Raw genomic sequence first — 16,440 nt, 5'->3', positions numbered from 1 at the left:
AGCTTAAACTTGGATGAGATTTTGAAGGCTGTATGCCCAATTTTAATCTAACCAATGAAAGGACATCTCTGCAAATCTTTTTAATGGGTAGACATTCATTCTTTCTCTAATTTCAGTCTTATTGAGATAAAATTGAGATTAAAATAAAATTGTAAGATATTTAAAGAGTACATCGTGGTGATTTGATATACATATACATTGTGAAAGGATTCCTCCCATCTAGTTAATTAACATATCCATCACCTCGCATACCTTTTTGTTTTTTTTTTTTTTTTTGGTCAGAAATTTAAATTCTACTCTCTTAGAAAATTTCAATTTTACAGTACAGTGTTATTAACTATAGTCACTTTATTATTTACATGAGACTCTCAGACCTTATTCATCTCATAAGTTAAAGTTTGTACCTGTTTACCAACCTCTCCCCATTCTCCCATCCTCCAGCCCCTTGCAGCCACTTTTCTATTTTCCACATTTACGAGTTTGACTTTTTTCTTTAAGATTCCACATATAAGTGATACCATGCAGAATTTGTCTTTCTCAGTTTGGCTTATGTCACTTAGCATAATGCCCTCAAGGCTCATCTATATTGTCACAAATGGCAGAATTTCCTACATTTTCATGGCTGAGTAATATTCCATTTTGTGTGTGTGTGTGTGTGTGTGTGTGTGTGTGTGTGTGTGTGTGTTTTAAATATATCTCACACCGTCTTTATCCATTCATCTGTTGATGGACACTTAGATTGCTTCCATATCTTGACTATTGTCAATAATATTGCATGGACATGGGAGTTCAGATATTTCTTTGATATTCTGTTCTCATTTCTTTTGGATATATATCCAGAAGTAGAGGAGCAGATCATATGGTAGTTCTATTTTTAGCTTTTTGAGGAATCTCCATACTGTTTTCCACAGTGGTTGCACCAGCTTATACTCCCACCACCTCACCAACACTTGTTATCTCTGGCCATCGTCACAGGTATGAGATGATACCTCATTGTGGTTTCGATTTGCATTCCCCTGATGATTAGGGGAATGGGTTCTCCGTCCATTTTTAATGGGATTGTTTCTTCTCCTGCTGTTGAGTTGTATGAGTTCCTTGGATATTTTGGATATTAACCCCTTAACATATATATGATTTGCAAATATTTTCTCCCATTCCATAAGTTTCCTTTTCATTTTGTTGATGGTTTCCTTTGCTGTACAGAAGGTTTTAGTTTGATGTAGTCCATTTTTTTTGATTGTTTGTTTGTTTGTTTTTGCTTCTGTTGCCTTTGCTTTTGGTGTCAAATCCAGAAACTCATTGCAAAGACCACTTCCAAGGAGCTTATCCCCTATGTTTTCTTCCAGGAATTTTATGGTTTCAGGTCTTATGTTCAAGTCTTTAATCAATTTTGAGTTGATTTTTGTATATGGTGTAAGACAGGAGTCCTATTTTATTCTTCTGTATGTGGATATCCAGTTTTCCTAACTATTTATTGAAGAAACTACCCTTTCCCCATCATACATTCTTGATTCTAGTTGTTCATTCTTGTAAAGGTAAATAAAGGCCCCTTAATCTGTCTTCAGTTGTGCATTTCAACATCTTTTTCTGATCTCACAGGGGGAAAAAAAGGATCCATAAAGAAAAATCTACACAAATGCCACATTAGTATTAAAGAGATTTAAATGTTAGACCAAAGAAAACAAATAAGAGTAAATGCACAAAAATAAAATGGGGTAGGTAGTAATGCAATTAGCTCAAAGGAGGCAGGGACCTTATTATAAGAGTAGTAAGAAATTCACAGAGAGGAAAAAATATGCTTTATCTCTTTCTTTATTCCACTGCCTCTCCTCAGTAATTGGTGTTCGCTCTTTCATTCCTTCTACTAGCATTTGAAGAGTTCTGGGTGTACCAAGCACTATGTTTGACCAGGGACACAAAGAAAAATAAGACAAATCATCTACTCTCACTCATTGCTAAAAATTCCTCTGTTACCTCAATTCCCAATTACTAATAAAGCTACAGTGATCAACTTAACCACATATACTTGACTGGCCTCATAAACGCTGCTTAGAGGCAAGCATGAGTTCCTCCTATTCAGTGTATTGGAGGCTGGCCTAGGGAACACCCTAAAAGAGTCCAAATTTGTTAATTTCCTTCACATCATATTACTAAAGACTTTTTCTCACTTAGAAAGGTTCTCCCAGGATCCCTCTACCTCTCCATCAGAACAGACATACTTTCAAATATGCAGTTTGTTAGCCTGGAAGATTTGGTATTTCAAAAGGGTGGACTTTCAGGTAGCATAGGTGAAGGTGGAAAAGATATTTCTAGTATAACACCTTGTTCAGAGCCCTTAACCCACACTGAAAAGCAGACCTATTATTCTGTGTATTTGGAAGTTCTACTCAGTTTCCAGCTGCTTATTGCCCTTAATATTAATCCTGTGCATGCTTACTTTTATAGCTTGCAGAGAAATCTCCTAGACATTATTTCATTTGACCTTATTTACAATGTCATGGTAAGGGTGACAGATGTGGTTTGCAGGGCGAGCATCATTTTCTTTGCTATATCCTGATAGACGAGGAAAGGGAGGGTCCACTAGTTACACATAGAAAATACCAGTCAGGTCTTCTGGTTCCAAGAATCGTGCTATTTTACTTAAGGTCTATGTGTTTATGAATCTGGCTGTTCAAATTCACAAATCCCAATTGGACAAAGATGATCTTTTTTTCCATCCTTCACTCCTACACCTAGTCAACCATTTACCCCCAGCACTATATCCCCTCAGGCATTGTTTACCACAAAGGAGGATCTAAGTTTAGATAGCTGGATATTTCATGCTGAGTATTTATTATCTGCCATTGATTAACTGGTATTGAATGGGCATAAGCTGCTTGAATCCAATGTGAGAGAGTCAAGAGTTGTATCAGATAAGTTAACTCTAGCAAGGACTCTTAGGAATTTTATGAAATATTGCTCAAAGAAAGATTTGATGCCCCCCGCACCACCTGCACTGGCAATTGAGAGAGATAATCATTGAATGGATGGTTTTATAGAAGCCTAACAATAGAAGCCTATAAAAAGTATATTAAGAGCAAGATACAGAGGAGAACAACTCTCTAAAACCCTATTTCTTTCTAGTGGGGTCAGTGTGGCAGGATTTGTACCAGATAGAATCATCTGGCCCCATACTTCCATATTTCTGGCCATTCCACATTACAACACTAGTCCTGTGGGTCTCAGAAGAATCCCCAATGTAAATACAAGAGCCTCCGGGAGGATCCCACCCAAAACTTACCAGTTCCCACTCCAGGTATCAGATGAGTGACACTTCAGTTCACTTGAGCAGGATGGGCAACTTGGGGGGATAAGATGCTGTTGGGTAAGGGAGGATGGATGATGGGCACTTACTGTTGGTACATATGTCACTTGTAAATGAACCTCTAAAACTTCTGACCATTTGTGGTCATCAAAGAGCCCATCCCATTTTCTAAAAGAGAAAGCCTTTCACCCATGCTCCCCTGCTCTAATCCAGTTATAGATAATCGTGTACCTCTGAGCTAACTTCTCTCTCCCGAGCTCTGCCACCGTACGCTATACTTCTTCACTTCCTGTCTTTAACTATTGCACAGCGTTTCCAACAGTGCTGAATTTTTCCCTAGAGGAGCTTCATTTCAGACAGAGCCCTAATGATTACTCCACATTTCTAAGTTTGCGGAAATCCTATAACATGACTGATGTTATCACCGTTTAAGGGAAAGGCAGGAGACAGTCAGACTTCAGGTCTTTCAGTTTTTCAGGAGATCTGGACTCTTACACCATATCTGTTTCATCTCAAGCAGACTCTTACTTCTAGAGCATGGGTTGCCCTACTTTTCCTATAAAAGGCCAGACAATATATAATTTAGTCTTTGCAGCCAGTTGGTCTCTACCACAACTACTCAACTCTGCCACTATAGAACAAAAACTGACAATACAACTTCTTTACCTAAACAGGCAGAAGGCCAGATTTGGGCCACAGGTTTGCAGACACCTGTTTTATGTGGTTTCATCCATGGATTTTAAGTCTTACAACCTTATCACTCTGTCCATGTCACTCTGTTGCTTCGCTAGTACTGCAAATCCCTGGCTATTTCAAGCTCCATTCACCCACTCTTTACTTAGAACTGAGCATCTGCAGTACCCAGCAGTTACCTGCTTAAGAAGAGAAATAAGGAGGCTAGAAATGGCCTCAAGAGTCCCCAAGGGGCCAGTCTGACTGCTTTACTTGACTTTTATTCTCTTTGCCTCACTCTCTGCTAGAAAACATAGGTGATTTCAATGGTGTCTAAGCAATTCCGTTTCTAGCAGACACTTTGAGGCAAAGAACAGAGGAATGGTTAGCTGTAAAAGCAGGAGTTGTTGACTTTTCCTAAAAATTCTGTGAACTAGGAGCGTATCTGGTTGGGTTGCCCAGCCTGCTCATTACCTCAGTAGGTGTTCTGACCTGGACTGGACTCCAAATCCTGATATTTCCTCCTAATTTGGCAAATGTATTGAGAGTATTTCCACAGACTGGACAAATACACAGAGAATGCACCCAAAGGGCAACAGACAAGCTGGTTGTTATGGTAATTTACAGACACAATGAAAGTCACAAGTAATCTACTTTCACCTGGTTATTATGGCATCTATGGCTACAACCTCAGGGTCACATTGATCTAAGCCTTCAGATTTCAAAGGAGGGGCTGAGGGAAATCTGCTCAGTCAGTGTGGTTCATTACTGCTGCCTTCTTCCTGCCCCTGTGACTCTGAGCCCTCCCTTGCCCATGTTAGCCTGCATGGACCTCCCAGCTCGCCTTGACCAAAGGTGCTCTTCAACTTCTCTGTCACCCCCTTCATGCAGCTGCAACTCCGACTGCAGCTACTTAAAGGCAGCTTGATCTTCACTGAAATTGAAGGGATCAAATAAAGGTATAGACATACTGCCCTTAAGAGTTAACAGGATGGATGTACTCATGAAAAACCAAGAAATTGTGGAATGAGAGAGGAGGTACTGAGACTGGTTATTCACCCAAACTTCTGACAAGCACTTATGGTTGGATCAGATGGAAAATCTCCTCTTATCACCAGAGCCCTCAAGACAAATCGTTCCTCTCTAACCCTAGAACACTGGGGCACAATCCATTCATCTCTTTCTTACTGAATATACCAGGCAGGTCAGCTAGTCTCTTGATTTGCATTTAATCAGCTATCCCGCACCCCAGCTAAAATGAAAGTCCTTTACTTTTCTCCCCTGTGATTAATTAGGAAAATAATTTTCAAAATCTCATTCATGGTGCAGTGTCTTGCACAGGGCTGGCCACAGGTATGGATGATTTAAGGAAGAAAAAAAATGATGATATTAAAGAGGAAAGCTATTATTTTGATTATTATTGAGGATCTCAAGACATTACTAATTGATATTTGCCTTATAGCCTTCCCATTAATGGAAGTTTAATAAAAACTATAAATTAAGACCAAAGTGTACCAACTTTAACAACTACAGTCATTAAAAGGACAGGTTTCAGAATCCTCCCACTTGGGTTCACTAACTTACCAGCTTTATATCAGTAATAAATGTAATTTCACTGTCACAGCTTCAAAATGCAACTCTGTAAAAATAAAATCTTTTGATAATAATAGACTGTAGAATCAGATTGTAGATAAAGTGTCAAGGAGAGAATGGACACTTGTTAAGCAAATGTCCTACAGTTTCAGTGGGTTTCAGCTTTGCTTTTTTGACCTTCATACATAACCAGATACAAATAGGAACAATGGATCAGATGATTAAGAGAGTTGGCTATTTCAGCTTTCAATGACAAGACAGCAGCAGCTGCTCAGTTCCTAAGCCTCACCACTCTTAGCATTCAGAGTTATGGAAAGGCAAGCCAAGTGGTTGTGAAGCCATGAATTCATATGCAATAATAATCACTATTTGTAGGTCTTTGAAACTCTAAATAGAATTCTTTACTGAAGCTTTTATCTGGGCCTTAAACTTAGACAAAATAGAAAAAAAAAATCAGTTTTGCAGCACAAAACCAACATCAATGGTTGATAATTACAAAATCACTGATCTTAACTCAATTTCCTTGCTACTAAAATTGCCCAGTAATGGTACCAGATGCTGGGTAAAGGGATAAGCTCCCATATCTAAAGCAGAGGCTGTTTCAGGTGGTATTAAGGATGCTGAAGAAAGACCTTTTGCCCTGAGAAAAGACCTTAGAGGTCCCTTCTACTTCTAAGAGTTTATGAGTCCATGACCACTGAACCCATCTCTCTTTTTTCAAAGCTGGTTGAGAAATAAGCTCAGAAGATATTATTCCTTTCTTTTCCTACCTCTCCTTTTCCCCCACTCCTATCCCCCTCTGATTTTAGGGGTAACTGCAAATCTTTATACACATATAATCATTATTCAGCTTTTAAAATAAGCATTTAAACAGACTGTATCCATCGTATATTAACGCATATATGTGGAATCTGAAAAAATTGGTATAGACGACCTTATTTACAAAGCAGAAATACAGACATAGACGTAGAGAACAAACATATGGATACCAAGGGGGAAAGGGGGCTGTGGGATGAATTGGGAGACTGGGATTGACATATATACACAATTGATACCGTGTATAAAATAGATAAGTAATGAAAAGCTACTGTATAGCACAGAGAACTCTACTCAAAGATCTGTGGTGACCTAAATGAGAAAGAAGTCCAAACATAAGGGGATATATGTATACATATAGCTGATTCACTTTGCCATACAGTATAAACTAATACAATATTGTAAAGCAAATATACTCCAATTAAAAAAATGAGAGACTGTATCCTTCTTTCTGAAGTTAAAGATGGGTGTGATTTTTCTCCCTCTCGTTGGAGGACATTCTTTGCTGAAATGATTAAATTTCTTACCTTTTTTTTTCTGTATACGAAGGAAATTTTCCATGCTCCAGCCTGACAAAAATACCTGTTCTGGGTACAGTTTCCTGAAATGTGGCACCATATGTGCATCAGTAAACATTATGTGTAGAGTAAATTAAGCCAAGCCTTATAATGAGGCAGTAAGGAAATTACTGTAGACCTGAAAGAGTAAATCAGCAGTATTAAAATGCTCTCCATTTTCTCTGAAGCACTTCAGAGTGCCATAAAAAAGCTCTTATCACTGTGATAAACAGAAAGAAATGCATTTGTAGCCAGACAACCTAAAAGACACCACAATTCAAATAGGTCTTCAAATCTGGAGTCCAAGGTGTCATCTCATCACAAAATTTAAAAGTCAGCCCTTTTGCCACTAATGTAGGAGAAAAAAGAAAACTGCGTGACATTGAGACTTTGGGGGTAAACTCTCTCATATAGCAGGTGCAGTAAAGACATTAAGAAATAGAAGCTCTGGAGCAGAGCCAAGACTAAGGAGAGTCACCATCATAAACAAAATAGCAACGCTGTAAATAAAAACAGGATCAGTATTGCTGTTTTTTTCTTTTGCTTCAGGCTTCAGTATAGCTCAGCACTGCCTTGCTACTGATCCTGTCTTTATTTACAATGTTGATAAGATGCTCATCATGAATTTTTTTGCATTAATTTCAATTTTCTAAAATACTGCAGAAAATATTATTTATCTCGATTACTCAGTTTTTTTGGTTCCCTCTAAAATTATGTGCCGTAGGCTACTGCCTCATTCCCCTTCACCTCCACTTGGCCCTGCTCCAGAAAGCACAGATCTTGCCAAGCCCTTCAACACAGCACAGTGAACAATTAGACCATCCATTTCTAATCTTGGCCCATGGGGAGAAGAGGCTCAAGCTTGGATTCTCCCTCCCTTAAAACAAGTATTGTATCTGTGAAGTGGTGAGGTCTAGAAGATGCCAAATGGATTGGAGAGAACTTGGAGGACTTCCGGAATCCTCAAGTAAATCTTCCAAAGGACTCTAATGAGATCTAAAAGTTCCCACCATCAGAAACAAAGTCAGTGGAATTCAAACCTGCCAGAACATCACAATTACCTAGAAAGCTTATCATGATACAGAGTTTAAGTTACCACCGTCTGTACCTGAAATCAGAAATCTCTCAAGATGGAGCCATATACAGGTTTTTCCCACTATCTGAAAGTACAGCATTCCTATGAAACCTTTTGTAAGCCGAAATGCTGTAAACCGAAGAAGCAACTACCTTATGATGCATCTTGCCAATGGATTCACAAAATAAATCAAGATAAAACACAGATGCTTATAAACACAGTTCAAAGCTATGGCAGCTGAATGCTGAGTGTAGTTCCCGGAGAAGGGGCTTGGTGGCGCCACTCTTGCTACTCGCGGTGCCCGCGGCCTGTATAAGAGCTGGCTGCAAAATACTGGACAGATTTTTGCGTTTCACCTTTTTTTTTTCTTTTGTAAAAGCAAAAATCCTCCAGGTTTCTTTCAGTTAGCAAAAACAAGAACTAATGTAGGTATTTCATAAAAGCAAAATGGCATAAAATGGACTTTCAGAAAGTGGGGGATACTTGTATCTGCATTTTGGCAGGTTCTTGAGCTGACTTTTCTAAAGCCAGCCCAGCAGCAGGAGACATCTGGGTTAAAGCATAGCAGCTCTCTCTTAAGATGGAAAAAGTTGTTATTATCACAGTAAAAATGGACTTTTTAAGCTAACAAATCTTGTTCTTAAAACAACAGAAGCAAAGACATGAGAGCTTAGAACAGAGGGAAGTTGATGATTGGGATATTTTGGGGTAGGATAGCTGCATACAGAGGATTCTTCATCCTTTCAACACGTGTGTGGTAGCAGCTTACTTTATTTGGGGCACTAAGATATGCCTTGAGGAAACAAAGAATATCAGGACACAGGCACAAGCAAAAGCACATAAACTTAAATCGACTGCAAAGAGTGTCATAATAAAGCTATTTTAAAATGCTTTAGGAGCCTACTGAATAAACCCTGTTTTTTATTTTTTTTAACATCTTTATTGGGGTATAATTGCTTTACAATGGTGTGTTAGTTTCTGCTTTACAACAAAGTGAATCAGCCATACATATACCCATGTTCCCATATCTCCTCCCTCTTGTGTCTCCCTCCCTCCCGCCCTCCCCATCCCACACCTCCAGGCGATCACAAAGCATGGAGCTGATATCCCTGTGCTATGTGGCTGCTTCCCACTAGCTATCTACCTTATGTTTGGTAGTGTATATATGTCCATGCCTCTCTCGCGCTCTGTCACTGCTCACCCTCCCCCCTCCCCATATCCTCAAGTCCGTTCTCCAGTAGGTCTGTGTCTTTATTCCTGTCTTACCCCTAGGTTCTTCATGACATTTTTTTCCCCTTAAATTCCATATATATGTGTTAGCATACGGTATTTGTCTTTCTCTTTCTGACTTACTTCACTCTGTATGACACACTCTAGGTCTATCCACCTCATTACAAATAACTCAATTTCATTTCTTTTTATGGCTGAGTAATATTCCATTGTATATATGTGCCACATCTTCTTTATCCATTCATCCGATGATGGGCACTTAGATTGTTTCCATCTCCGGGCTATTGTAAATAGAGTTGCAATGAACATTTTGGTAGATGACTCTTTTTGAATTTTGGTTTTCTCAGGGTATATGCCGAGTAGTGGGATTCCCTGTTTATAAAAATTGGATAAAGTTGTGATGATAAGGTGACATTTAAGCTAAGCCTTGTAGGAAAAATTGTGAATTTTCCTAAAAAAAAAAAAAAAAGGAGGAAGGGAGGGCATTTGGAAAAATTGTTAATTTTCCTGGAAGAAAAAAATTAAAAGGAGTGGAAGGGGTCATTCCAGGTAGAAGTAACATCAAGTGCAAAGTCATGAAGATGTGCTAATACTGGTCTAAGAGACTGCTGGAGCTACAGTGCGCCGAACGCAGGGAGCCTGGGATCAAGGCACTGGTTATGAGGTTGTGACCATCCTTTTTGTGAAAAGCAATTAAGCAGTGCCAATGGCAGTGGAGAGGAAGGAATGCACTCGAAACACAGATAGGAGGTGGAATCAGCTGAACTAAATGACTGCACTTTGGATGGATGTTTGGGTAAGCTGAAAGGACATTCAAAAAAAAAAATCCTTGCTGTTTGAATCATCATCTTTGAAAATCTTCCAAATTTTCCTGCTTAGGAGTTTCATCCTGGAAAATATGATAGAATTTTTTTTATAATCCTATATTGGATCTTCCAGTGTCAGGATCAAGATTCTACGTGGCATTCTCATTGCCTAGGACAGGAGGTGTCAGAGACAGGACCAAAAGCAGACATTCTCTTGAATGTCTCAGACATTCTCTTGAATGTCTCAGACATTCTCTTGAGACTCAGACATTGTTATGTATCCTTCCCCATCCCACTTTTCCTTGACTTCTGGGGCTGGCGGTTTCCTGTTCATACATGTGTTACAGAGCCCTCTGCTCAGTACGGCGTGTTATTTGATTAATCAATATTGGTCAAGCTACTGGACTCCTTCTGTGATCTAGACTCACTAGTGAGAGACAGGTCAAGCTTGGCATCCTCCACAAGCTTGTGTTCATGTGTGAACCATCGACCACATGCTGGCTCACAGGAATCAATTAAACTACTCCATGATTTGAATAGTGTCTTTGTAAGGAAAGAGCTTGGAAAGGAAAGAGTGATATTTTAAGAACTATTGGCAAGGATAAAATCATGTTCCTTGAATTTGGCCTAATGAGTGTTTTCCAGGAGATAAATAAATATGTGGTGGCCTGACGTTCAGGACTGCTGTAACAGGAATTTCCTAAGGTAGAGGTAGCTTGAATACACAACCGTGATCAGGGGGCTTGTCCAAAGATCGCCTTTCAGAGTGCTCTTGAGCTCTCTTCTACCTATGCTCTTCTTCTTCTGCCTTTTTGATTCTGATTTTGGTGTTTCTGATGACATTTGTGTTCAGCTGTCCCAGAGTTGCTTATGGTCTGTATTTTAAACCCCAATTGCTGTATGATCATTTTCTGGTCTCTACATTTCTACAGCAGCACTGCAATCTGACCTAGGGGTAATCTGACCAGGATTGTTAGCTCTGACATAGGTTTTCAATGTGAAGAACACAAACCTTAACATTTGGAGGAAATCAATATTTTATTTCATAATTTTTAAATTGTAGCCATATAGATAGTTTCATATCCTTATGAGGAAAGCAGCTTCAAGTCTGGAAATAAATGATTTTAAAATGTTTTCTTACAATGAATCTAAAAATAATTGGCCCCGTCAGCAGATGTGAGAAAAAGAATTGAATGCTTTAAAATTCCCTTTTTTCTGTAAATGTTTTGGAAAGTCTATAATTCATGCTTTGAGAAGCCAGCTACCTAAACATAATAGCACTTTATAAAAAAAGGTTCCAGTAAACCGTAACAGCTGGAGGCCTGAGAGATGATATCCTACCATAAACAAGAACCCTATTTTTGACATGCACCACAGACGTTTTTTCTGTCTGAAGTACATACATGTCACCCATCCCCAACCCCATGGTGGTAAGGTGCTGTTGAAAACCACAAAGCACCTCTATATATTACATGAACCCTCCTTCTTCCCCAACTGCCTCCCCCAAAGGAGATTAGTATATGGGTGACCCAACTGTATCCATTGGGTCTATGGATTGGCAGGGTGGGGAATGATTATGAGCCAAGACCCCACAGCCAGACTGCCTGGACTGGGACCTCCATGAATCCATACTTTGCACGGCCGTGGGTGCATTACTTGGCTTCATGTCCCCATCTGTAAAATGGACATGGTAACAATATTTTCTATCTCACAGAGCTGGCATGAGGATTAAATGGGGTCCATTTGTAGAGAGAACTTAGAACAGTGCCTGGCACATTGTAAGCAGTCAATATATGTCAGCTATTTTTTAGTTTACATTTTGTGGATAGTGATTTGACAAGGTCTCGCTGATGACTACCCACCTTTAGCCACAGTTCTTATATACGGAATTGGGTCACAAAGGGGACAGCTGAGGAATCTTCAGCTGTAACTATTTCTTACTAATCTTGGAAGCTTTTTCTGTAGTCCTATCTGGAGGCAGGATCTTGGTAAATCAACCTTTAATGTGCCACCCAGTGGCATGTTTTGCTTGTTTGTTTGTAATCCTTTGTTATATAATCCATTCTATTAAGTATGCATCTCGATGTAAAAGCATTCTATACATGGTTTGGTTGTCTTTTGAAACTGTTTTGACTGTGATAGCAAAATTGACACTTTCGTCAAGCTGACACACTGAATCTCATTGCTGGAATTATTATGATGGCTATTAAGGGTGAAGGAATAAGAATTAGTCCATTGATTGGTTTGGGGAACGAGAGAGAGTTGCTAAGTTTAGCAACACACTAACATGTTATGATTACTATTTATTAGCTTCTCATAGGAAAACATCTGGGTCCTGATTTGCTTATCAACTTGGGGGAAAAAAAAGACTAATACTGGACTTCCCTGGTGGCGCAGTGGTTGGGAGTCCGCCTGCCGATGCAGGGGACATGGGTTCGTGCCCCGGTCCGGGAAGATCCCACATGCCACGGAGCGGCTCGGCCCGTGGGCCATGGCCGCTGAGCCTGCGCGTCTGGAGCCTGTGCTCCGCAACGGGAGAGGAAAAAAGACTAATACAAGGACCAAAATAATAATCAGGATAAACCAGCATCACTGTAAGCTTAAGGAAAATCGAGACCATGCCTAGAATAGTTCACAGGTGGTACATAGAAGGAGGACATCAAGGAACAGCTGGCAGACACCAACTGGGCCCTCTCTAAGGGATGGATAGACTGCGTGGGCTACTAGGTGCTCAGGCAGAGACTCGGCCAAAAGCTTTTTTTCTTATAATGGGCTGATTCCAGAATCACAGCAGTGACAGTAGCTCAGACATGGGGCATACTGTGCCCACAGCTCTAAAATTAAAACATAATGCTTAAAGCTGGCAGTGATGTTCCCCTAAATCCATTTTTAATTCCAAACAAAATACTCTTAAAAGGATTCTGTTCTACCACTGCCCACTCTCATGGGTTTAATTGGCAAGATGGATCCATGCCAATCAGTTGAAATAACGCCCTTGGGTTCCTGCAAACTTTTTCACAATTTATGACTCCCCAATTCCTTGGGACATACTGCCTGAAAAAAATGGACTTCTACTTAGTTCAAAATTCTACTTAAACAGAAATCCTTTTTATTTAATTACTTGATTTTTTTTCACGTGTTTACAAATTTAACTCCACTTTCATTAGGCAAGTTCAAAATAATAATCATAATTGACTTTATTTTTTAATTTGGTGACTACAGCTTTGCAAGACTCCAGGGTTACCTTCTGAAGAACACTGCCCAACCTTAGGGCTATGAGGAAGAGGGAGAAAGTGGAAAGAGTGGGAACTTATGAAAGTCACTAGAAATATTTTTCTTTGATTTCGGCTTTTTTCCCTGTGACTTAATTTCTCTAAATATTGTTTAAAGAAATATAGGTGTACGGGGAAGTGGAGCCAGATAGCTGAGGGTTTTCATTTTGAATGTTTTCTAACAAAGGCCTGTCTGTAATTGAAGGAACAGAAAGTGTTTCAGTTTTCATTTATTTGAACCACTAGCGTTCACTGGGCCACCACATAGCTGCTATCAGAAACTCAGATAAAACTTTTTTAATCCAATTAACTAGCTACCTAACTCTAAACTGAAGATCCACCTGAGCCAAGCTAATCAGACTCCTTGCATGTTCGATCTGCAGAAATGCTAGGTAGCTTCTGTTTAGCTCAGAGCAGCTTTTGTACCAGTACAGGTGTACATGGGGAAACAGAAGAAATGGGAAAAAACAGATTAAAATATTCCAACATATAGATAGGGATGGAACTGACAGATGAGGACCATCTTAGTTCTAGAAAGGCATACTGGGGAAGAGAAGGATGTTTGAATCAAATTCAGGGATGTGGTGTGAAATTATGCCATAACTGTTGGATCTGAATATCATAAAACAACTTTCTTTTATCCTTATTCCTCTCAATCTTTGGGAAAGGTGAGCAGAAAAAAAAAAAAAATCTTATACATGGAATGATTTGAGGGGATGATATATTCCTTCTACTGCCACCCTAAAAGAAACTCCCCAAGGATCTTGTCACCAAAGCTTTAAAATTCCACGATGAATCCACCTTCAAATTTCACCACTGTCCGCAGCTAAAAGAGTCGACACTTTATTGATAATTGTAACACCAAGGTGAAAACTACTTTATCCATTCCTTCCTAATGAGAGAAAAAAATTCCGATGATAGGTCCACGAGTGCAGAGAACTTAAGGGTATTGGCTCCTGAATGTAAAAGAATGGTCTCTACTAAGACCTAGAGGGGGAGGGAAGACTCATTTCATGGATTTTGCCTGTTGACAATCTAGCCAAAGGCAAACCTTAGAGGAGATGCCTGATGTCCTCCCACTGCTTTTAAAACCAGCAGTTATCTGGCATTAGGACCTCTGGCAGGGAAAATAAATGGACTCATTCAAAAATAGCTTACAGACCCAGTTTGGCTTCTTACTTTTACAAATAGGAGAAGACCAAGAGATGAAGGATCCACAGTCGTACAGCCAGTTTAGTGGCAGAGCTAGAAGTAAAACCCTGAGCTCCAGACACCTGATTCACTGTTTTCCACCAACCCCAATCCCAATTCCTACTAGCAGTGTCATTTCATATCATATGGGGGCTTTGTAATGGAAAGATTGTCTAAGAGGGCAAGGAGAAGCAGACCTGGCCATACAGCTCTTTGTGTGTTACCTAATAATGCCTAAGAATGCAATGTTTTATTCTCCCTTTTTCAAGGTAAAATAAAAAGAAAATGCTTTCCCCAAAAGGGCTTGTTAGCTGGGCAAACTAGAGTCTTCATATCCCAGAACTAATTGTGGTATCTTCCAGAGGACATTAGCTCAAGTGTGTCTATACCTTCTGGTGACATCCTGAAGAGAGCTCAGAAGCTCCCCAGCAGTGATTTGAAGTGGTGTTTTCCTCTCATTCAAACATTTTTTAAGATGCTCCTTGGCTATTCTTGCCCAGGCACCTTGCTAATCTTGTCTGTACTTGATAAACTGCAGGACTGAGTGTTAGATGATGCATCCCTGCCAGTCCAGCTTTTCCAGATGGAGAAAGTAAAGCAGGTGTTACCGCAGGGCTGTGGTTGGTTCCAGATGACCAACACAATCAACACTTAATGAGATGGATATATGCAAAAGCTACCAGCAGGAGACAGGATGCCTCTCAGGCAGAAATCATGAAGGAATTCTTTGGGAACTTAATGGGTGGTATTGTCTCTTCTAGAGAAGAGACAGAAGACAGTGAAGCTCACCACGGCAACACATAAAATAAGACTTACTGTCTTATAGACAACATGTACTAGTGTTCATGTAGCACTTTCAAGATGAAAAGGGGCCCTGACTAGAGATTTCTCACCCCTCCCCCAACATGGACCCTTCAGACAAATCATGCCATTAGCCATTTAAATCATCCAACTGTCTTTCCTTGCTTTGGTTCCCTGCTTCCCAAACAACCATCTGATAAGCAAATTTTCCCCTAGATTTATATCCTTGAGGAAATACACTGGGTCAGAGATCTTAATTAGCCCATCAGATTAAGAGTTGTGTTTCTCATTAACCATTGGCATTCTTGTTTATTCACTGATTGCCTTGGGAGTTTAAGACCCAGAAGAAATCAGAGGCTGGTTCTTTACACACCTGGGTCTGAAAAACTGAAAACCAGATGAAGAAGGCAGAGAATGCATCACCTCTCCACCTGGGAAGATTGTGTCTGGCCAGTGAGAGGGCTCTCCCCCACCTTCCCTCACCTCAGGGATTATTTTCATCACCACACCCTTTGCACCTGTCACATCTCTCTGTTCAGCAGACTCTAAGTTGTTGATGAGAAGTTTCTGTGTATATGTAGATGTTATAAAGAATAGCGAGCTGAATATCAGCTCTAACACAGCACCCTGAAAAAGGACATTCTCAGTAAACCACCACTAAGTACCATGAATCTAAAACAAAAACAGTACCTGTCTCCTTAGATCCCTTGTTTTCTTGGTCATCTTATCAATTGCAATGTTTAGAGGATCTCCTTTTTCTTTTCTTCCAGTCTATTAAGAAAAGAGAAATAATTTCCGATTTAGAAAAATTCAATGTTAGTGACATTAAAGGTTAAAAAAATTCAGAAACACACTTGAGTTGTAGAGTTCAAGCCATTTTTTAAAAATGATTCTCTTCGGGCTTCCCTGGTGGCGCAGTGGTTGAGAGTCCGCCTGCCGATACAGGGGACACGGGTTCATGCCCCGGTCTGGGAAGATCCCACATGCCGCGGAGCGGCTGGGCCCGTGGGCCATCGCTGCTGAGCCTGCGCGTCCGGAGCCTGTGCTCCGCCACAATGGGAGAGGCCACGACAGTGAGAGGCCTGCATACCACAAAAAAAAAAAAAAAAAAAAGGTTTCTTTA

The 16,440-nt window shown here is 40.0% G+C and overlaps 1 protein-coding gene across 2 annotated transcripts in view; it reads right to left on the bottom strand.

The window, feature by feature from the left end:
- The window catches only part of CTNNA2 (catenin alpha 2), a 1,017,322-nt gene that overhangs the window by 240,442 nt on the left and 760,440 nt on the right, over positions 1–16,440 (bottom strand). For both annotated transcript variants that reach the window (XM_024766408.1, XM_024766409.1), the window contains exon 7: positions 16,008–16,088. In XM_024766408.1, the coding sequence (XP_024622176.1) occupies positions 16,008–16,088 (81 nt within the window). The remainder of the gene's footprint in view (positions 1–16,007; positions 16,089–16,440) is intronic.

Source organism: Neophocaena asiaeorientalis, unplaced genomic scaffold, assembly GCF_003031525.2.
Source record: "Neophocaena asiaeorientalis asiaeorientalis breed wild unplaced genomic scaffold, Neophocaena_asiaeorientalis_V1.1 scaffold255, whole genome shotgun sequence".
NCBI lineage: Eukaryota > Metazoa > Chordata > Mammalia > Artiodactyla > Phocoenidae > Neophocaena > Neophocaena asiaeorientalis.
This window is presented reverse-complemented; position numbering and strand designations above follow the sequence as displayed.